General features: G+C 38.0%; 1 protein-coding gene across 12 annotated transcripts in view; it reads left to right on the top strand.

The window, feature by feature from the left end:
- LOC139943734 (RNA binding protein fox-1 homolog 3-like) overlaps window positions 1-14,645 on the top strand; it is a 221,926-nt gene that overhangs the window by 146,191 nt on the left and 61,090 nt on the right. For 2 of the 12 annotated variants that reach the window (XM_071940503.1, XM_071940501.1), the window contains exon 1: window positions 5,144-5,733. The exons of 8 other annotated variants lie outside the window; for them this stretch is intronic. In XM_071940503.1, the coding sequence (XP_071796604.1) occupies window positions 5,650-5,733 (84 nt within the window). In that variant the 5' untranslated portion in view covers window positions 5,144-5,649. Of the gene's footprint in view, window positions 1-5,143; window positions 5,734-10,507; window positions 10,742-14,645 lie in introns of those variants that run through there. 2 more of the 12 variants (XM_071940500.1, XM_071940499.1) reach the window with 1 other exon arrangement.

Here is a 14,645-nt window from a genome sequence, read left to right as displayed (position 1 = left end):
TGTGATCGCACACACCATGCACAGGGTATACGGCGGGTTATACAGCTGCGTCTTTTCGAAGCGAATAATGTGACTGCCTTGAGCAAGGCTAGATTTGCTACTTACTTTCAGCATTCAGTGTGCTAAAATAAGCTCAGTCTAAATTTCTTGCTATGCAAAACTGCTGGTCGAAACCATTCCCTGCCAATAAATTTAAGCATAGAGTAAGGACGAAGAGGGTATGGAATTTGGGGAGTGCCATATTTATAGCATAGAGTAGAAATCACATGCTGACTCTCCCTAGCACTGCCTATCCTGCCCGAATGCCATAACATTTCCAGTTCAACCAGCTGAACATAACCTTTATTCTATAAAAATAAAAAGGTGTTCATAAATCATGCTACGGTATGCATAAGACATGGGTGGGTAGGCTTGTTTACAACAGGTTCACAAAATGCTACCTCTAGAAGAGATTGCGCCTTGAACTTACAGCAGGGTTAGCTCCCCATTTCTTCATTCAACCAATTGCAAGTATGTTGGAGTTCCCTGATTATTTTCTTGAGCGTCTAAAGAGGATTTTGGGGTTTTGGTGCGCAGAGAGATTACTATCGCATTAACAGCTCCACTGGTGAGATAAATATCGATCTTGTTCTAATTTAGTTACTTGAAATCCTTCGTATCTAAGTAAAGCCTTTAATTTCCGATTTGGAAGAAAAAAGAGGGGGAAAGGGTAAGAGCAATTGGGTTAGCAGTGCCACAATGCTTCGCTGCCTAACGAGAATTTTTACATTTGAATTTTGGAGTGTGAAAGTAATAGCAAAAGGTTCAAGGGTATTAGAAGAAAAAAATTGAAAAAGGGAAAATGCCAATATCCCATTTCTTTTACATTTGTCTTTTAGCAAGCAACTATTATTTTTATACAATTAACATTTACAGTAAGTGTCTTTCATTCTGATCCAAATTACAAAAATTCATATAATTTAGAGACATACATGTGTTTGGTCAATTTTTATTTGGTCTATAAGGGTGATAAGTGAAAACAAATAATAAAACTTATAGACACTTAGTTTCTATAGGATAGAAATTGTTAATAACCAGACACTTCTAGTTTTCAAAAACTTTGAACAAATAAATTGGTTTTCACAATATTTCTATTACTAGGCCCCAATGTCTGTAACTATTAGCCCCCAAGTTCAATGTCTATAACTTTCTAGTTTTCTATAAGTTTAAATGCCTTCATGAGTCTAATCTTTGGTAATGTCAGCCATCTCGTTTACCTGGCCTTAAGGTCTTATGTTCTGTATTTATCTAACAGCTTTATCTAGTATTTATTGCAATCTCAGGGAAGCAAACATTATTATCTCACTTTTGCTTGCTTAACACTGTTGGTACAATAATATACAAGCTTCTTCAAGTGATTACTCATGCATTGTTGCTACTGTGGTACCAGCAATAATTAAGCCAGCTGTTTCAGAAGGATTTGCTTAGCAAAGAAACAATCTTGCTTAGCATTTAAACTGACCCTCACCAGATGATGAGCACAGATTGTTAGTGTTTCTCATTCACAAAATTGTTCTTGCTTAGCAAGTAAAAAAATTAATATTAATATCGATAACCCTGACCATCCACTTAAAAATCCAATCGGATGTTTGATTTGATTTTGTTGGACTGAGCATGGACTGAGGACTGTACAAGTAAAATTATTATGTAGGATCAGGCCTACCACCATAATATTCAGAGTCCAACAGTTTGGGTGTTGAGTTACTAATAGTGGTGGACAATGGAGGAAATTTCCTTCCTCCATGGTTGGACTGAGGACTGCTCTAGTAAATGGATCCATTTTGTACAGTGATCATGAATATATCATCATAATCAGAGTCTAGTCATTTTGGTGTTGAGTTATCATGGTGTTGGATTTTGTTTGATTATGAGAAAGGATCCTAGTAAAATTACTTGAGGGTAGATCCCCCTTTGCATGTAACATCACAACCTCAATCAGTGCCCTCAGTGAGGGCCTAGGAAGGTCAACAAATTATTTGCTGAATTTTTCTTAAAGGCAGTGGACACTATTGGTAATTGTCAAAGACTAGCTTTCACAGTTGGTGTATCTCAACATATGCATAAAGTAACAAACCTGTGAATTTGTTTTAGCTCAATCGGTCATCGAACTTGCGAGATAATAATGAAAGAAAAAAACACCCTTGTCACACGAAGTTGTGTGTGTTTAGATGGTTGATTTCGAGACCTCAAGTTCTAAATCTGAGGTCTCGAAATCAAATTCGTTGAAAATAACTTCTTTCTCAAAAACTGTCACTTCAGAGGGAGCCGTTTCTCACAATGTTTTATACTATCAAGTTCTCCCCATTACTCGTTACCAAGAAAGGTTTTATGTTAATAATTATTTCGAGTAATTACCAATAGTGTCCACTGCCTTTAAGTAGAAATCAATTAGAGTTGTCATTGGAATCCCTATTATTTGTATAGAATTAATTGTTACTTTTTATTTACCATGAGTTAACACTATAGAAATGGTGTTATATGCCCGAAGCTTAGCTCACAGTTTTTCCTGATAACTTTTTGGACAGTGTGTTTACTGCCCTCTGTTGGTGAAATAGTGGCAGTTTTTGGTATCTGTCAAACCACACATTTTGTACACTGAAGCATGTTTCCCCACATTGTTGGGACATGTTTTTACGCTCGTAATTTATCATTGCTTCTGATGAAAGTCTGGTTTTGAATTAATCATTTAAGCCTTTGTAAATAATCGGATGACCGCAGCTTTCATCATAAAATGTAGGAGGTATGCTACAACAATGGGCAATGTGGTACGTTGATATCTCTTATCAAAGGAAAGTCCTGAAATACAATGTTGATTGGCTAACCAAAAGTTACTGCTCTGGGCGCCTGCTTGTAAGGCACTTTCAAAGTTTTTATGATATGAACAAAGTAGGCTGTTTTATTCATAATCCACTATTTATATTATTTATACTATGAAGTTTTTATGATATTAGCAAAGTAGGTTACTTTATTCATGAGAAATTGACAGAACCATTTCTTATTTATCAGAAATCTGAGGTGTAATGTCACAAGAGATTGCAGTTAGTCGAATTGATCTCTCTAGCTAGAGAAAATCCAAAGAGAGACTTGAGTTTGATTTAGAGACTTCATATAGTCAGTTAAATAATTGACAATCTTTAGCCTGGTTCATACTTCCTGCGAATACAAATGCGATACACATTTTGATGTAATGTCACAAATTCGTAACAAAATTTGAACTGTATTCAACTCATGAGAAACATTCCCTGTGAAAACAGCCATGTGACGTTAAAAATTGCTTCGCATTTGCAGAAAGTATGTAACAGGCTTCATTGTTTCAACTTATCAGGCAATATTGTGTCATATGGTTTTGTTTCACTGGTGACAAAAATATTGAACTCATTGAAGAATAATTTCAAGACACATTCTCTGTCCTTGGGCAGGTAAATTTCATCAGGGCCCACTATGTCTGGGAACCAGTCACACATGTATAATAACACAGGACACTTGGCTGGTTACCTACCAAAGCAGGTGTCAATTTAATGAAGTTGACAATTTTGATCGAAGAAATTGATTTGACGATAAGCAGATTTTTATGATGAAGTTCATTCACAATCAAACTTTTCCAACATGAACTGTTTTTATTTATAATAAAATGTGTCAGTGCTGAGCAATATTCTCCAAGCAGCTCTGTAATAGTGAAACCTCATCCGTCAATAAATTCTAAAAAGCTCTTGGGCAGTTGATATTCCATCACCCTTGAGTGGACATTGGTTTACTCCCAAAAGAGAACAGCTCTGGCATACATGAGGATTTTGAAGATCATGGTTGGGCGATTGTATCAGGGCAGCTATGAAAACAAATGGCCAATCTGCAGGATCAATGGTGGTATGTGGGTATCCAGGATTTAGAATTTATGTAGGTTGCCTGATGTAATAATCTATGTGGGTTTGAGCTCTTTTTATAACATCTGTTTTGTAACAAGACTGATATTTGAAGAAAGAGAGCCATAACTATCATAGAGTTAAACTTATATAAACTAGAGGGCGCACTGGTAATGCTTCTTGCACAAACGCGACGGGACCGCAAGGAGACACGCGCGCGCCATTCTGTAAGCGCGTTGAATATGAAATACACGTTGGAGTTTGTGTTCATTGATCGCTACGCGATGCTGTTTTGTCAACTTACAAAATGGCCGCACAAACACATGCTGTGCGATGCCTGTTTTTTTTTAAACTAAGAAAATGGTCGCCTGCGCGCATGCCGGGTCGCGTATATAGGCCAGTGCGCCCTCTAGTTCTTATATATAACTCTATGATAACTATAGATATGGTTTGAGTTACCAGACCAGGCTGATTTGCTGTTAAGATTTTGGTTTATAGGACGCAGCAAGCAAACGAGGACTAGAATATCTTAAATTAATTGTGAGTTTAAAATTTGAGATTTTTCAAAGTCAATTAGCAGCGTTTTAGAGCCATGTAAACAAAATTTTCTTGTGAAGTGATTTAGAGGAAAGAGAACAAAATCATGCTTTACTCTTTTCTATCTAGAATCTAAGAACATGCACCAAGTCCTAAACAATTACCACCCCTTTTTGTTGTCCTGCGCCGGGGAAACCTTGCTTTTTTAATTTGATATTGAATTTAAGAAGCCGACTGTAAACTTCATATTGAACAAAACAGTTGAACTAAGACAGGGATACTTTAATCAAAACAAAGTTGTTAGAAGTGTGTCATTTCTCAACACTTGGCCCACATTTTGTCATCAAGGCTTAAACCAAACCGAAACCCACTTCTGTCAGGACAATCTTGCTCAAATTCACACATTTGCCAAGTCACAAATTAGACTAGATATTTATCTTGGCAGCAGGGACTTCTGCTGTTGTGTCTTGGCTGGCGTCTCAGCAGGCATGGTGTGCAGATAGGGTAAAGGTGAAAGGTCAACTGCGTTGTAATAGGAGTGGGATAAAATGGTAGTGTGGCCATGAAAAAGTACCCACAGATCTGACCCCCAGGAGGTTATGGTATGGTTTGGTACATTGCTTGGTTTTTGGTTTTGGGGAAGCCATGCTGCATGCAGCTGCACGTACTTACATGTTGTTGTCTTTCAGTTTTGTTGGTGTATTTTGCTGTACAAGCACATTTAGCACTGTAGCACTATATGCTTTTGGGTTTTACAGAGACCAGAAAACTCGATGTTTGTTGCCAAGTTCAAACCTGTCTGTTTGAATTTTACATTGGTTCTTGCTGAAGGATTCCTTACACACCGCTGATGTAAAAATCTTGCAAACTGAACGAGTGAAATATATTGGAGTGGTGACTGCTTTATACCTTGGAGAATTCAGGCCTTGCCTGGAGCCTGAAGGAACAGAGAGGGGAAAATGCAGCTTTGGTAATTGGAATTGTGGCTTGACTTGGTTTTGGGACTGATAGTGATAAAAGCCGTGACACTATTTGACGAGATCGGCAACACCAGGAAAATTACTATTGTTACTCCGGGGAACATTGGAAGGAATAAACTGCTGAGTGTTAATCGTAAATTATGGACTGTGCTCATTTACTGGGATGGTAAGGAGGAGGTGAAATAAGCCGGTTTTCATTTTATACTGGTCGCTGGACAGTGGATATATAGACAATGTACCAGGTAGTGTATATGGTACCAGACAGCGGTGCTGTCGCACCAAGACGAGTTGGTCATGCTCAACCAACAACTGTTAAGGTAACTACATAACTAATATTAATAAATTGTTTTAGTAAAGCATTTTGTCTATGGGCGGGCACCTCACAGCGATTCTTTTTATGAAGTCTTTCTTAGTTTCAAATATTTGAGTGAGAAATGACCTCTTTTTCAAAGAAATGTTTCTTCAGAAGGATTCATTTCTCACAATGTTTATACTATCCACCAGTTCTCCGATGCTTGTTCCAAGTAAGTTTTTATGCTATAATATATACTTTGAGTAATTACCAAACGTGTCCAGTGCTTTACAGTACTGGTGCCTTAAAAAAAACTAATATACTAATTTTTTCTTTCTTCTTTCGTTTCAAATATAATTGAGGCTCTGGATGATTCCATCGTGGTCAAACATGACACCACTTCAGAGTGCATTCACTCTTCATTAATAATGAGGTGATGAATGGATCTTCTTTCCCAGTAACAATAAGGGCTGCATTGAAGCAATCAGTTTTAGTTCTTCACTCTACACATGGAGGAAGAATTTATGCTCAAGATTACTATTTTAAACCATACAGCTATAAACCTGTATAGACTTAGGGTACTCTTGGCCCAAGACTACTTGGGAGGTTTTGATTTTGGTATCCATAACATATGGTTGATAAAATACTGCAGTATGCGGTATTACCAGGAACTTCTTGGATAGGAAAAAACAACCCCAAGACCACGCAGTCACATGGGTGGACTGAAACAGGGGCCCTACAATCATTGTAACAAATGAGGCTAGCTCTAAGCTTGTTTTTTTCTTTAAAATTTTGTTAAGAAATTGTTTTTATTTATTTTATGGGCCTAGCTAAGTTTCATTGTTGTGTCGTGCTGGCTTGGATAGAAACTGTTAGTTATTTTCAGTGGCGATTTTTTTTTTAAATTAAAATTTTGATAATTTGATAACATAAATTTCTTTTAGTCCGTCCGACCACAAGACGTGATACGACCATCTCAAGTCTCTTGACACAGTGCAGTTTTAAGACTCTTATTGCTGACCCTGTCTTCAGCATCCCCATCCTCCCTAGTACCAACCCTAACCCCTGAACGTTGACAAAAAAAGCCCTCCTAGTATTTACAAAGCTGAGATTTCCTGTCAACCAGTCTTTGATGAGTTGTTTGAAAAACTCGACCCTAAAAGCCAATTCCAAACAGACAGTACTTGCTAAGCAAACCCTAGGACCACAGTAAACCAAGCTACGGTTATGTTGACTGGCCATGGGATTTGATATTGGGAGAAGATAAAGGAGACGTTTGAAGAGTGAGAGTGGTACGAGTGTTTACCGTTGGGTTTAAATCTAGATCAGGTATAATTGTGTCACTGTATACATTATGGGTCTCTCTTTCCTTTCGCAATCCTGTGCTCTTATAGAATCCGCTACATGTAACTGCATTTAAGGGGCACTGGACACTATTGGAAATTACTCAAAATAATTATTGGCATAAACCTTGCTCGGTAACGAGTAATGGAGAGCTGTTAGTAGTGTAACAGACATTGTGAGAAACAGCTCCCACTGAAGTAAAATAGTTGTTGAGAAAGAAGTATATTTGAGTTTGATTTTGAGACCTCAGAATTAGATTTTGAGGCCCTGAAATCAAGCATCTGAAAGCACAAAACTTCGTGTGAGAAGAGTCCAATTGAGTTCAAATTTTCACAGGTTTGATATTTTGTGCATAAGTTGGGTTGTTGATAATCATGGAGGCGAAATAGTTTTGTAAAATGATGTCCCGAACAAGTTGTGGAAAAATTTCCCCCAAAGAGCATTTTAAGAAAAAAACTGCCAATCATTTAAAAACAAAATTCTCGGTTGTACATTAAAGCTGATGGTTATTTTCACATTAAACAGTTTCATTTTTTACATTTTTCTCTGATTTTTTTTTGTAAAACGAATACTGCAAAAGTTTTAAATATTGACCAATAAGTATAAGCAATGCTGACTCAACCTTTGTGACCTTTCCTACATTATTGTTCCCAATTAAATTTGCACAGAGTGTATTTTTAATTGTTGACAATTTGTAGACTGGAAGAATCGTTCCACCATCGGTTTTCCATTAAATCCTTTTTGCTAGATAACAAAACAATCTTATTACCACAAGCCAAAACATCTCTGTACACTCAAGCCTTCTTAGACCCTGAACACAATGCACAGAAGATTCTATCTAATTAAGGCTCTACTCTTGAAGAGTATGTTTTGATCTGAAAGTCAAAACCAAGACTCTTAAAACTACTCCACGAATTTCCTCAATTCATCATGTTTCAGTTTTTCCCCTATTCATCAGAGAGCTGTGAAAGCTTCTACAGTCTTTGTGCGGCTCCCTTCTTTCTCGTGCCGCCCAAGCACAGTCCATAATGCTCTTTTTGTTGTCTTTGACGTTAGGATAATTTGATTTCAGGTCTCTTACAGCATTGCTTAGCCATGCCGGGAATCTTACAGTCACGTTTTTCATTGTAGTCCCCTTTTTACCTGCTTTTGTTGGAGTCGTCTTTTTGAGACTCTGATCACAATACACTTAAATTTGCCAACCGATTTTAGCTTGAAATGTAAAAAGTCTAAAAACCATCTTGTCATCTGTCTTATGGTTGATTATCTTTTACTCCTTCTGCTTGGTGTCTCTTTTTATGAGATTGACAGTGAATAATTTGTTCTTTTCTTTTCATTATTTGAGTTCTTTCAATACAGCCGAGCAGTCACTTTTTATGCTTTATGTCATTCAATATTGTATTATGGGCATCATTGATTTTGAATGATTGAGCGTACTTTTATGAAGCTTTACTGGCGAAAACTCAATCCTAATTGAAGATCCAAAGTCTGAAACTGTTTGGACAAATATTTCTTATCATTGCTGCATAACAGTAAGTTTCTCTAACTTGATCTTCAAACTTGAATTGCAAAAATAGTTTCATTGTCACCTACATTGTATCCAGCTACAATAGGCTGTAAAAACCAAGACAGCTCTTAGGCAACTTTTATGTTATATGCAGATTACTCTATCAATCAGTACATGTTGTGGTGTGTCCTTCTTTGTTGTTACATTGGTTAAACTTATTTGAATATTCGTAAGTTTGGTTATGAATATGAATAGATGCAAATCCATGAGTTATAACTGCAACGGTGTAGTGGTTTTATATAATGGTTTCAGATCATAATCACTGTATGTACAGCTGCTGAGTAAATCAGCTTTAGAGAAAAACCCCAACTTATCCCCCCTTGCCATGCTCGACCAAAGACCACTCCTTGATATTCATAACCCCCTCCTTCCCCCTGACTTTCCAACACTTCAAGGGAATAAATATCAAGTATCCCATAAACACACAGTGATGGCTGGTCCAGGCAGTGTCCCAACCCTGAGGCCGGCCTCGACACATTGGCTGAGCCAGCGTGCCCCAGACCCCCGCCACCGCCTGATGAAGTACATGGGTAAATGTGGTCGATATTATTTGGTTAAATATTTACTTCTAGCTGGCTACACCAGAATTTCAAATTTGCACACTGCGTCGTTCCCTGTGTGTGCACACAAACACACACACACTTTCGCCTGTCGGACCAGCAGCGGCACACCACAGCAGGCAAGCTCTCCCCTAGAGACACATGATACAATTAGCCCATCAATAAGTTCTTTTGCTATTCAAATGAGGTAACAGTTGGCGGGGATAGATAGAGAGGTAGGCCGACCAAGAGATAGGGAGCAAGAGTACCCAGGCTGTGCAATTTACAGACTGATAGCTTGGCTCTATCATTAGGACCTTTTAACACTGTCCTCATTCTGTTCAGTACAATCAGCACACTGAGACAATAGGTCTTTTTTACTTCAGGCACCTCTCCTTACTAGGCCAGCAAGGTGTCAGATTTTGTAAACCGGTGCTGAGATTTGTTACACATCGTGAGGAGTGCGATAACAAAAGAAATTGAAGTGGGTTGAGGCTGTTCGTGACACCTGAGCTTGTGACATGGCACTGCCCATAGAGAAACAAGGCCACACTATGAATGACTTGATTGTATTCTCTGCTTGACTTCAAAACTGCATGGATGTGTTTCTCAACCAGCAAACGCTTGAAGAAATTGAGGATGAATCTTCAAGATTCACTTTAACGGACGCTGGTTATCAATAATTGGACGACACTAGTGAGCAAGGCGCTGTGATTTCTACTTTCCGAAATCTAGGATTTATTACCAAGGGTAGATTTTTGTTGTCGTGTGCGAATGTAGGCCATCATCATCATCTGTTGTGCGTCATGTTAAAGTAGTGGCCACAAGAACATACATGTATAGAGAGAAAAAAGGTAGCTGCACGTACGATACTCACCGCCAGCATTCACGGGAAATTTAATTTCAGAGAATGAGATCTGCAGAGCTGGTTTATGACAAAGGGAATGACAGCTGAACAAATTGTGCCACGAAGTAGCATCTTAAAGATGAGGTTTCCGTTCAGCGAAAACCCAAACCTAGATTGACTGATGATGAAAACTCTGCCGAGCTAAAAAACTCGGACCTGATTAGGAACATAAACAAATCTACAAGGCGGAGAATTTGTTCCCTAGTATAAACCAAGACAAGCCAAAGAGTTGAATCATCGAGAAGAGCAGACATTCACACCTATCCAGAGCCTAATTTGTAATAGATACCCTCCCTCCAGAAACTAAATCAGAACTGACTGGCTGAAGAATTCTCAGCATCACCACTGCGTGGTATATTGTTGCACTGTGTGGAGATTGAGGTTTACAGTTTACACAGCACATGGTGACACACAGCAAGACTCGGACCAATCAATCCACATCTTCCAAGACGTCTTTTGTTCCGTGCTGATGATGCTGCACTGAAGGAGGGCAGTCTATCACAACCTCAAGATGATGGTGAATGCACCGCCTCCAATGGCCCAGCTGCCCCCTCCTCCGCAGTTCTCTCATGCACCGCCCCAAACCTCTCAGATACTCTACTGTGCACACTGTCCGCCTAACGGTCTCAATGGAACCTTTCCATCGTTCTGCTCGCAGACACCGCAAAAACCAATGGTAACGTCTACATTTTTGTTTGGTTTATTAGCGTCGGTTTAAACAAATGTCTAGTAAATGATTTATTTCACTTTGTAAACAGTTGCTGTAGACTCATTGGTGAGTCAATACAATTGTGCTGTTTTTTCTCATACATTTTAAATTACTTGTTGTGTAAGGTGTTTGGATGCTAGTCTAATCATAGAGAAAGGTCCAATGCATACTCAAATGCATTTGATTTCCTTCTCCGCTTTTAGACAAATTGTTCTGGATGGTTTTGATTTTCATAGATGTAGGGCCTATATGTCATGTCATGTGCAATAACGGGTTATAAAAAATCAATACCTTTCTACCAGCTACTGTTGCAACATGATATAAAAAACCATGGCCAACCGTTTCGGAAGTTTTTTTTTCTATCAAATGAGATGCAGGCAATGTGGGGGGTTGAATTCGATCCTGGATTGTTTAGATTGTCAAGCTTGCCAAAGTGGCCCGTTTCTCCGGTTGTATTTTGAAGTATAACCGTTCTCGTCGTGTTTAGATTGTCTTGGATCCGTGCCGCGTTTGAATGGACGGTAAAACGTGACTCCATCGGGAGTGGCTATGCTAGAATGGAAAGATTACTACTTTGGGTCAAAGCTGATTATATTGGATATATAAACATAACTTTTGTATTGTGTCTAAGTCTCCAGTGACTGCAGGAACTGTGTTGGGTTCAAAGAGAAAACCTGAAAGTGTAGCACATTTTAAATTTATAAGCAAAGTTTACCTTGACACGCTATGTAGGGCCCAAATTCATAGGGTTGCTTTAAAGCATAAATTTTGTTTTCACAATATTCTGCTTAGCAAAGTTAAGCATGGTAAGACCAGACAAAGATGAGTACATAAAAATAATAAAGCTCTGCTGAAAAAGAAATTATTTTTTGCAGGATGCCAGTCACAGATGGTGCATGAAATGTTTGTATTTTGTCTGGTACCGTATTCTGGTAAGCATTTTTGGGGTGCTTAAGCAACTTAGGCCCCGAGTGAGTGATACACTAATTACCAGGTTGAGCTGACTAGGTTCATACATGTAGCCTAGCAGTCAAAAATGTTGTGTAAAAGATTAGCTGAATTGTTTTCAATTCCTGCCTCAGTCAAATTCTTTTTCTTTTAACTTTTTTATTTACTATAAACCACAAGGGAAACTGACTGGGTAAATTTTGTAAATGATTTTTGGGGTTGAACAAAGAATTGACTAGAGTGGGATTCGAACCAACGACCTCCGGATTAACGTGCTGGCGCTCTACCAACTGAGCTATCTAGCCCTATATTGGCGGTGTCCCTATATAGGGCTAGATAGCTCAGTTGGTAGAGCGCCGGCACGTTAATCCGGAGGTCGTTGGTTCGAATCCCACTCTAGTCAATTCTTTGTTCAACCCCCCCCCAAAAAATTTTTTTATTTACTGTAACTCAAATAAAAAGAATGTACATTTCAGCTTTAATATCATGTGCTCCACTTTTAACCTTCTGTAATAACCGATGGAAATTTGTGACTGGATGCCCAGTGAAACAAAGAAGCTTGATTGATGGATGATTTTGTGCACGATTATAAAAACACAAACCCTCGAATGAGCAGGGTGGATGACCCATTATACAGCTCTCCTCATTCCAACCTTAGGGGTCTCCACCACACCATAGGCCAAGAGAAGTATTTATCAAGAGTGCACCGGTCTTAATGGACTCTTAATTATAACAGAAAAGCTGTATAACCTCCGGGAAAAACCCTACAGGATTCCACTGCTTTCACCGAATGTAATACAATTAAGGAACACACTGTGTAGGCATCTTCAAGAAACGAAGAACCACGCTGGGGTAATCGGATTCCGGACCCCACGAGTCCGGGCGACTAGGATTAATCAAGTTCACAGCATTTTTTTTTTTGCGTTGGTCAGTGAGAGACATTTTGTTGAAATTAGTTTCAAGCTCCTTGCTCTATGGTTCTTGCTCTACGGTTCAACAATGTAGCTTGGAGGAGGTTTTTGTTTTTTCAGTTGTGTTGATATCGGAGTTGCTCGAAGGAAGAACGGAGCTAGCTTATTTTTGTCAGGTTTTGGGAAGATTTATTTTCGTTTGATTCATTCATAGTAATTTGGGTGAAGATCTTTCACTTTTTGACTCTGAACAGACGGACTTGACAGATCCTTGTTTGTTTTACCTCTGAATTCTGAAAACAAACCCATTTTGTAATTTTCTTAGCGTTTTGTGCCGTCCCAAAAGAGTTTATTTGTTGTGTCTTTGAATAAAGCAACTTTGATTGACAAAGTTAGCTCTGGCGATGGTAGATTAATGGATAATTTTCTCTTGCAAAAATGAGAGATATTGGTTGCTCTTTGATCAAAATTAGTTTGTTAAATGCCTGTGATTTGTCCTGATTTCATTTTTGTTTACGCTCAGATTTTTGTTGAAAGAGGCAAACTTATCAGAGAAGTCTTGAATTGTCCTGATTTCTTCCTAGGCCTTCAGATTCTGTTGAAAGAGACCAACTTTAGACTCTTCTCTTGTTATGAACAAACCTCTAGATTTCTATTTGAAGTTATGCAGAGATTCTGTAAACCTACAAAATGCGATCTTCATAGAGTATAACTAAACAGATATCATTTTCTCTGCTTTTTAATCTCATCTCTGGAAGCAGGATCAATCAAATTTAAGGACAAAACCACCTCCTGTTATTAAACACTCAAATTTGTTGAACAGCATTTCCTTATTCTACCAATAGAGGCACTTAACAGACACCTCACTACAAAGTTTCTTTGTAGGTCTTTCATTTTTTTTTTTTTATCAAGACTTCCTCATCACTTTGAAGAAGTGAAAACCTTACTCTGTTTGTGTGTTAACCAAGTTGTGTCTCTCTAGACTAATATTGAACGATCTAAAGAGTAAATACTGACTCACAATAGACTGATGGTAAGTCAGACACTCTCGTCTGATCGAATTAAGGCTTGGGATACAACGTAATGTCGAGAAGGTTTGGAGTAATTTGTAGATAAAAGGAAAATAAAATGAAGCAGTTCTGAAGTGTTTTGATCATATTTGATAAAAAAAAAAAAACATTATTTGTGTGTCAATCTTTTGAAACTCAATGCGCCAAGATAAACTCGTAAAATTATAAGCTATAATATGCTAACACACATCGGTGTATGGGTAAACAAAAATATTTTTCTTATTTCAAATCTGATTTGTGGTTTCCTTACCCCCTCTCAGTGAGAGGTTGATTAAATTAATGACCTTTCAAAAAGCCGAAAGCCTTTTTACTTGAAGACTTTTTCCAGGTGTTTCTTTTTCAAGGGGGTCAAATATCTTGCTGGACTTGAAAGATAGCATGGCTTGAAATTTAAAATGGATGGCAGGCCTGGGGCTAGTAATTTATTTAGCATGGGGTCAGGACACACAAAGCTGGACAAGTCTGTCAGTCATGTGTTTCTTAAAACTAGCAGCTTGGACCATTTGAAACACTGCAAGATTTGACCTAAATCTCCCATTCACTTAAAGAGGTCAAAGTAAAGGTCATGTCCCGATATGAAATTTCAAAAAATGTTTGTGTTTCAAAACTTAGCACCCAAATTTCTTAAAATGGAAACAAACTTTCTGTTATTTTAGTTGCATGTTTACTGAAAAGAAATTGATTAAATGTGTTTTGTAATGATTATAACAGAAGTCAATGGTCTCTAAATATTCAAATGAACAAAATATATACTGTGCCCTTCACAATCCTCTAAATAATAATCCATGTATAAATTCTAATTTCTACAACTACAAAAAAGGTCATGTTCTGAAATGAAATTTTCTAAATTTTCCTAAGTGAACATAGCCCCGCGATTTCTAAATTTTCAATGCTTTTCACAATCCTTTGATAAATAATAATCCATGTATAGGTTCTAATTTC

This window comes from Asterias amurensis, chromosome 11 (genome assembly GCF_032118995.1).
Source record: "Asterias amurensis chromosome 11, ASM3211899v1".
Classification (NCBI taxonomy): Eukaryota; Metazoa; Echinodermata; class Asteroidea; order Forcipulatida; family Asteriidae; genus Asterias; species Asterias amurensis.
Note: the sequence above shows the minus strand (reverse complement) of the source record. Positions and strands in the feature narration are given on the sequence as shown.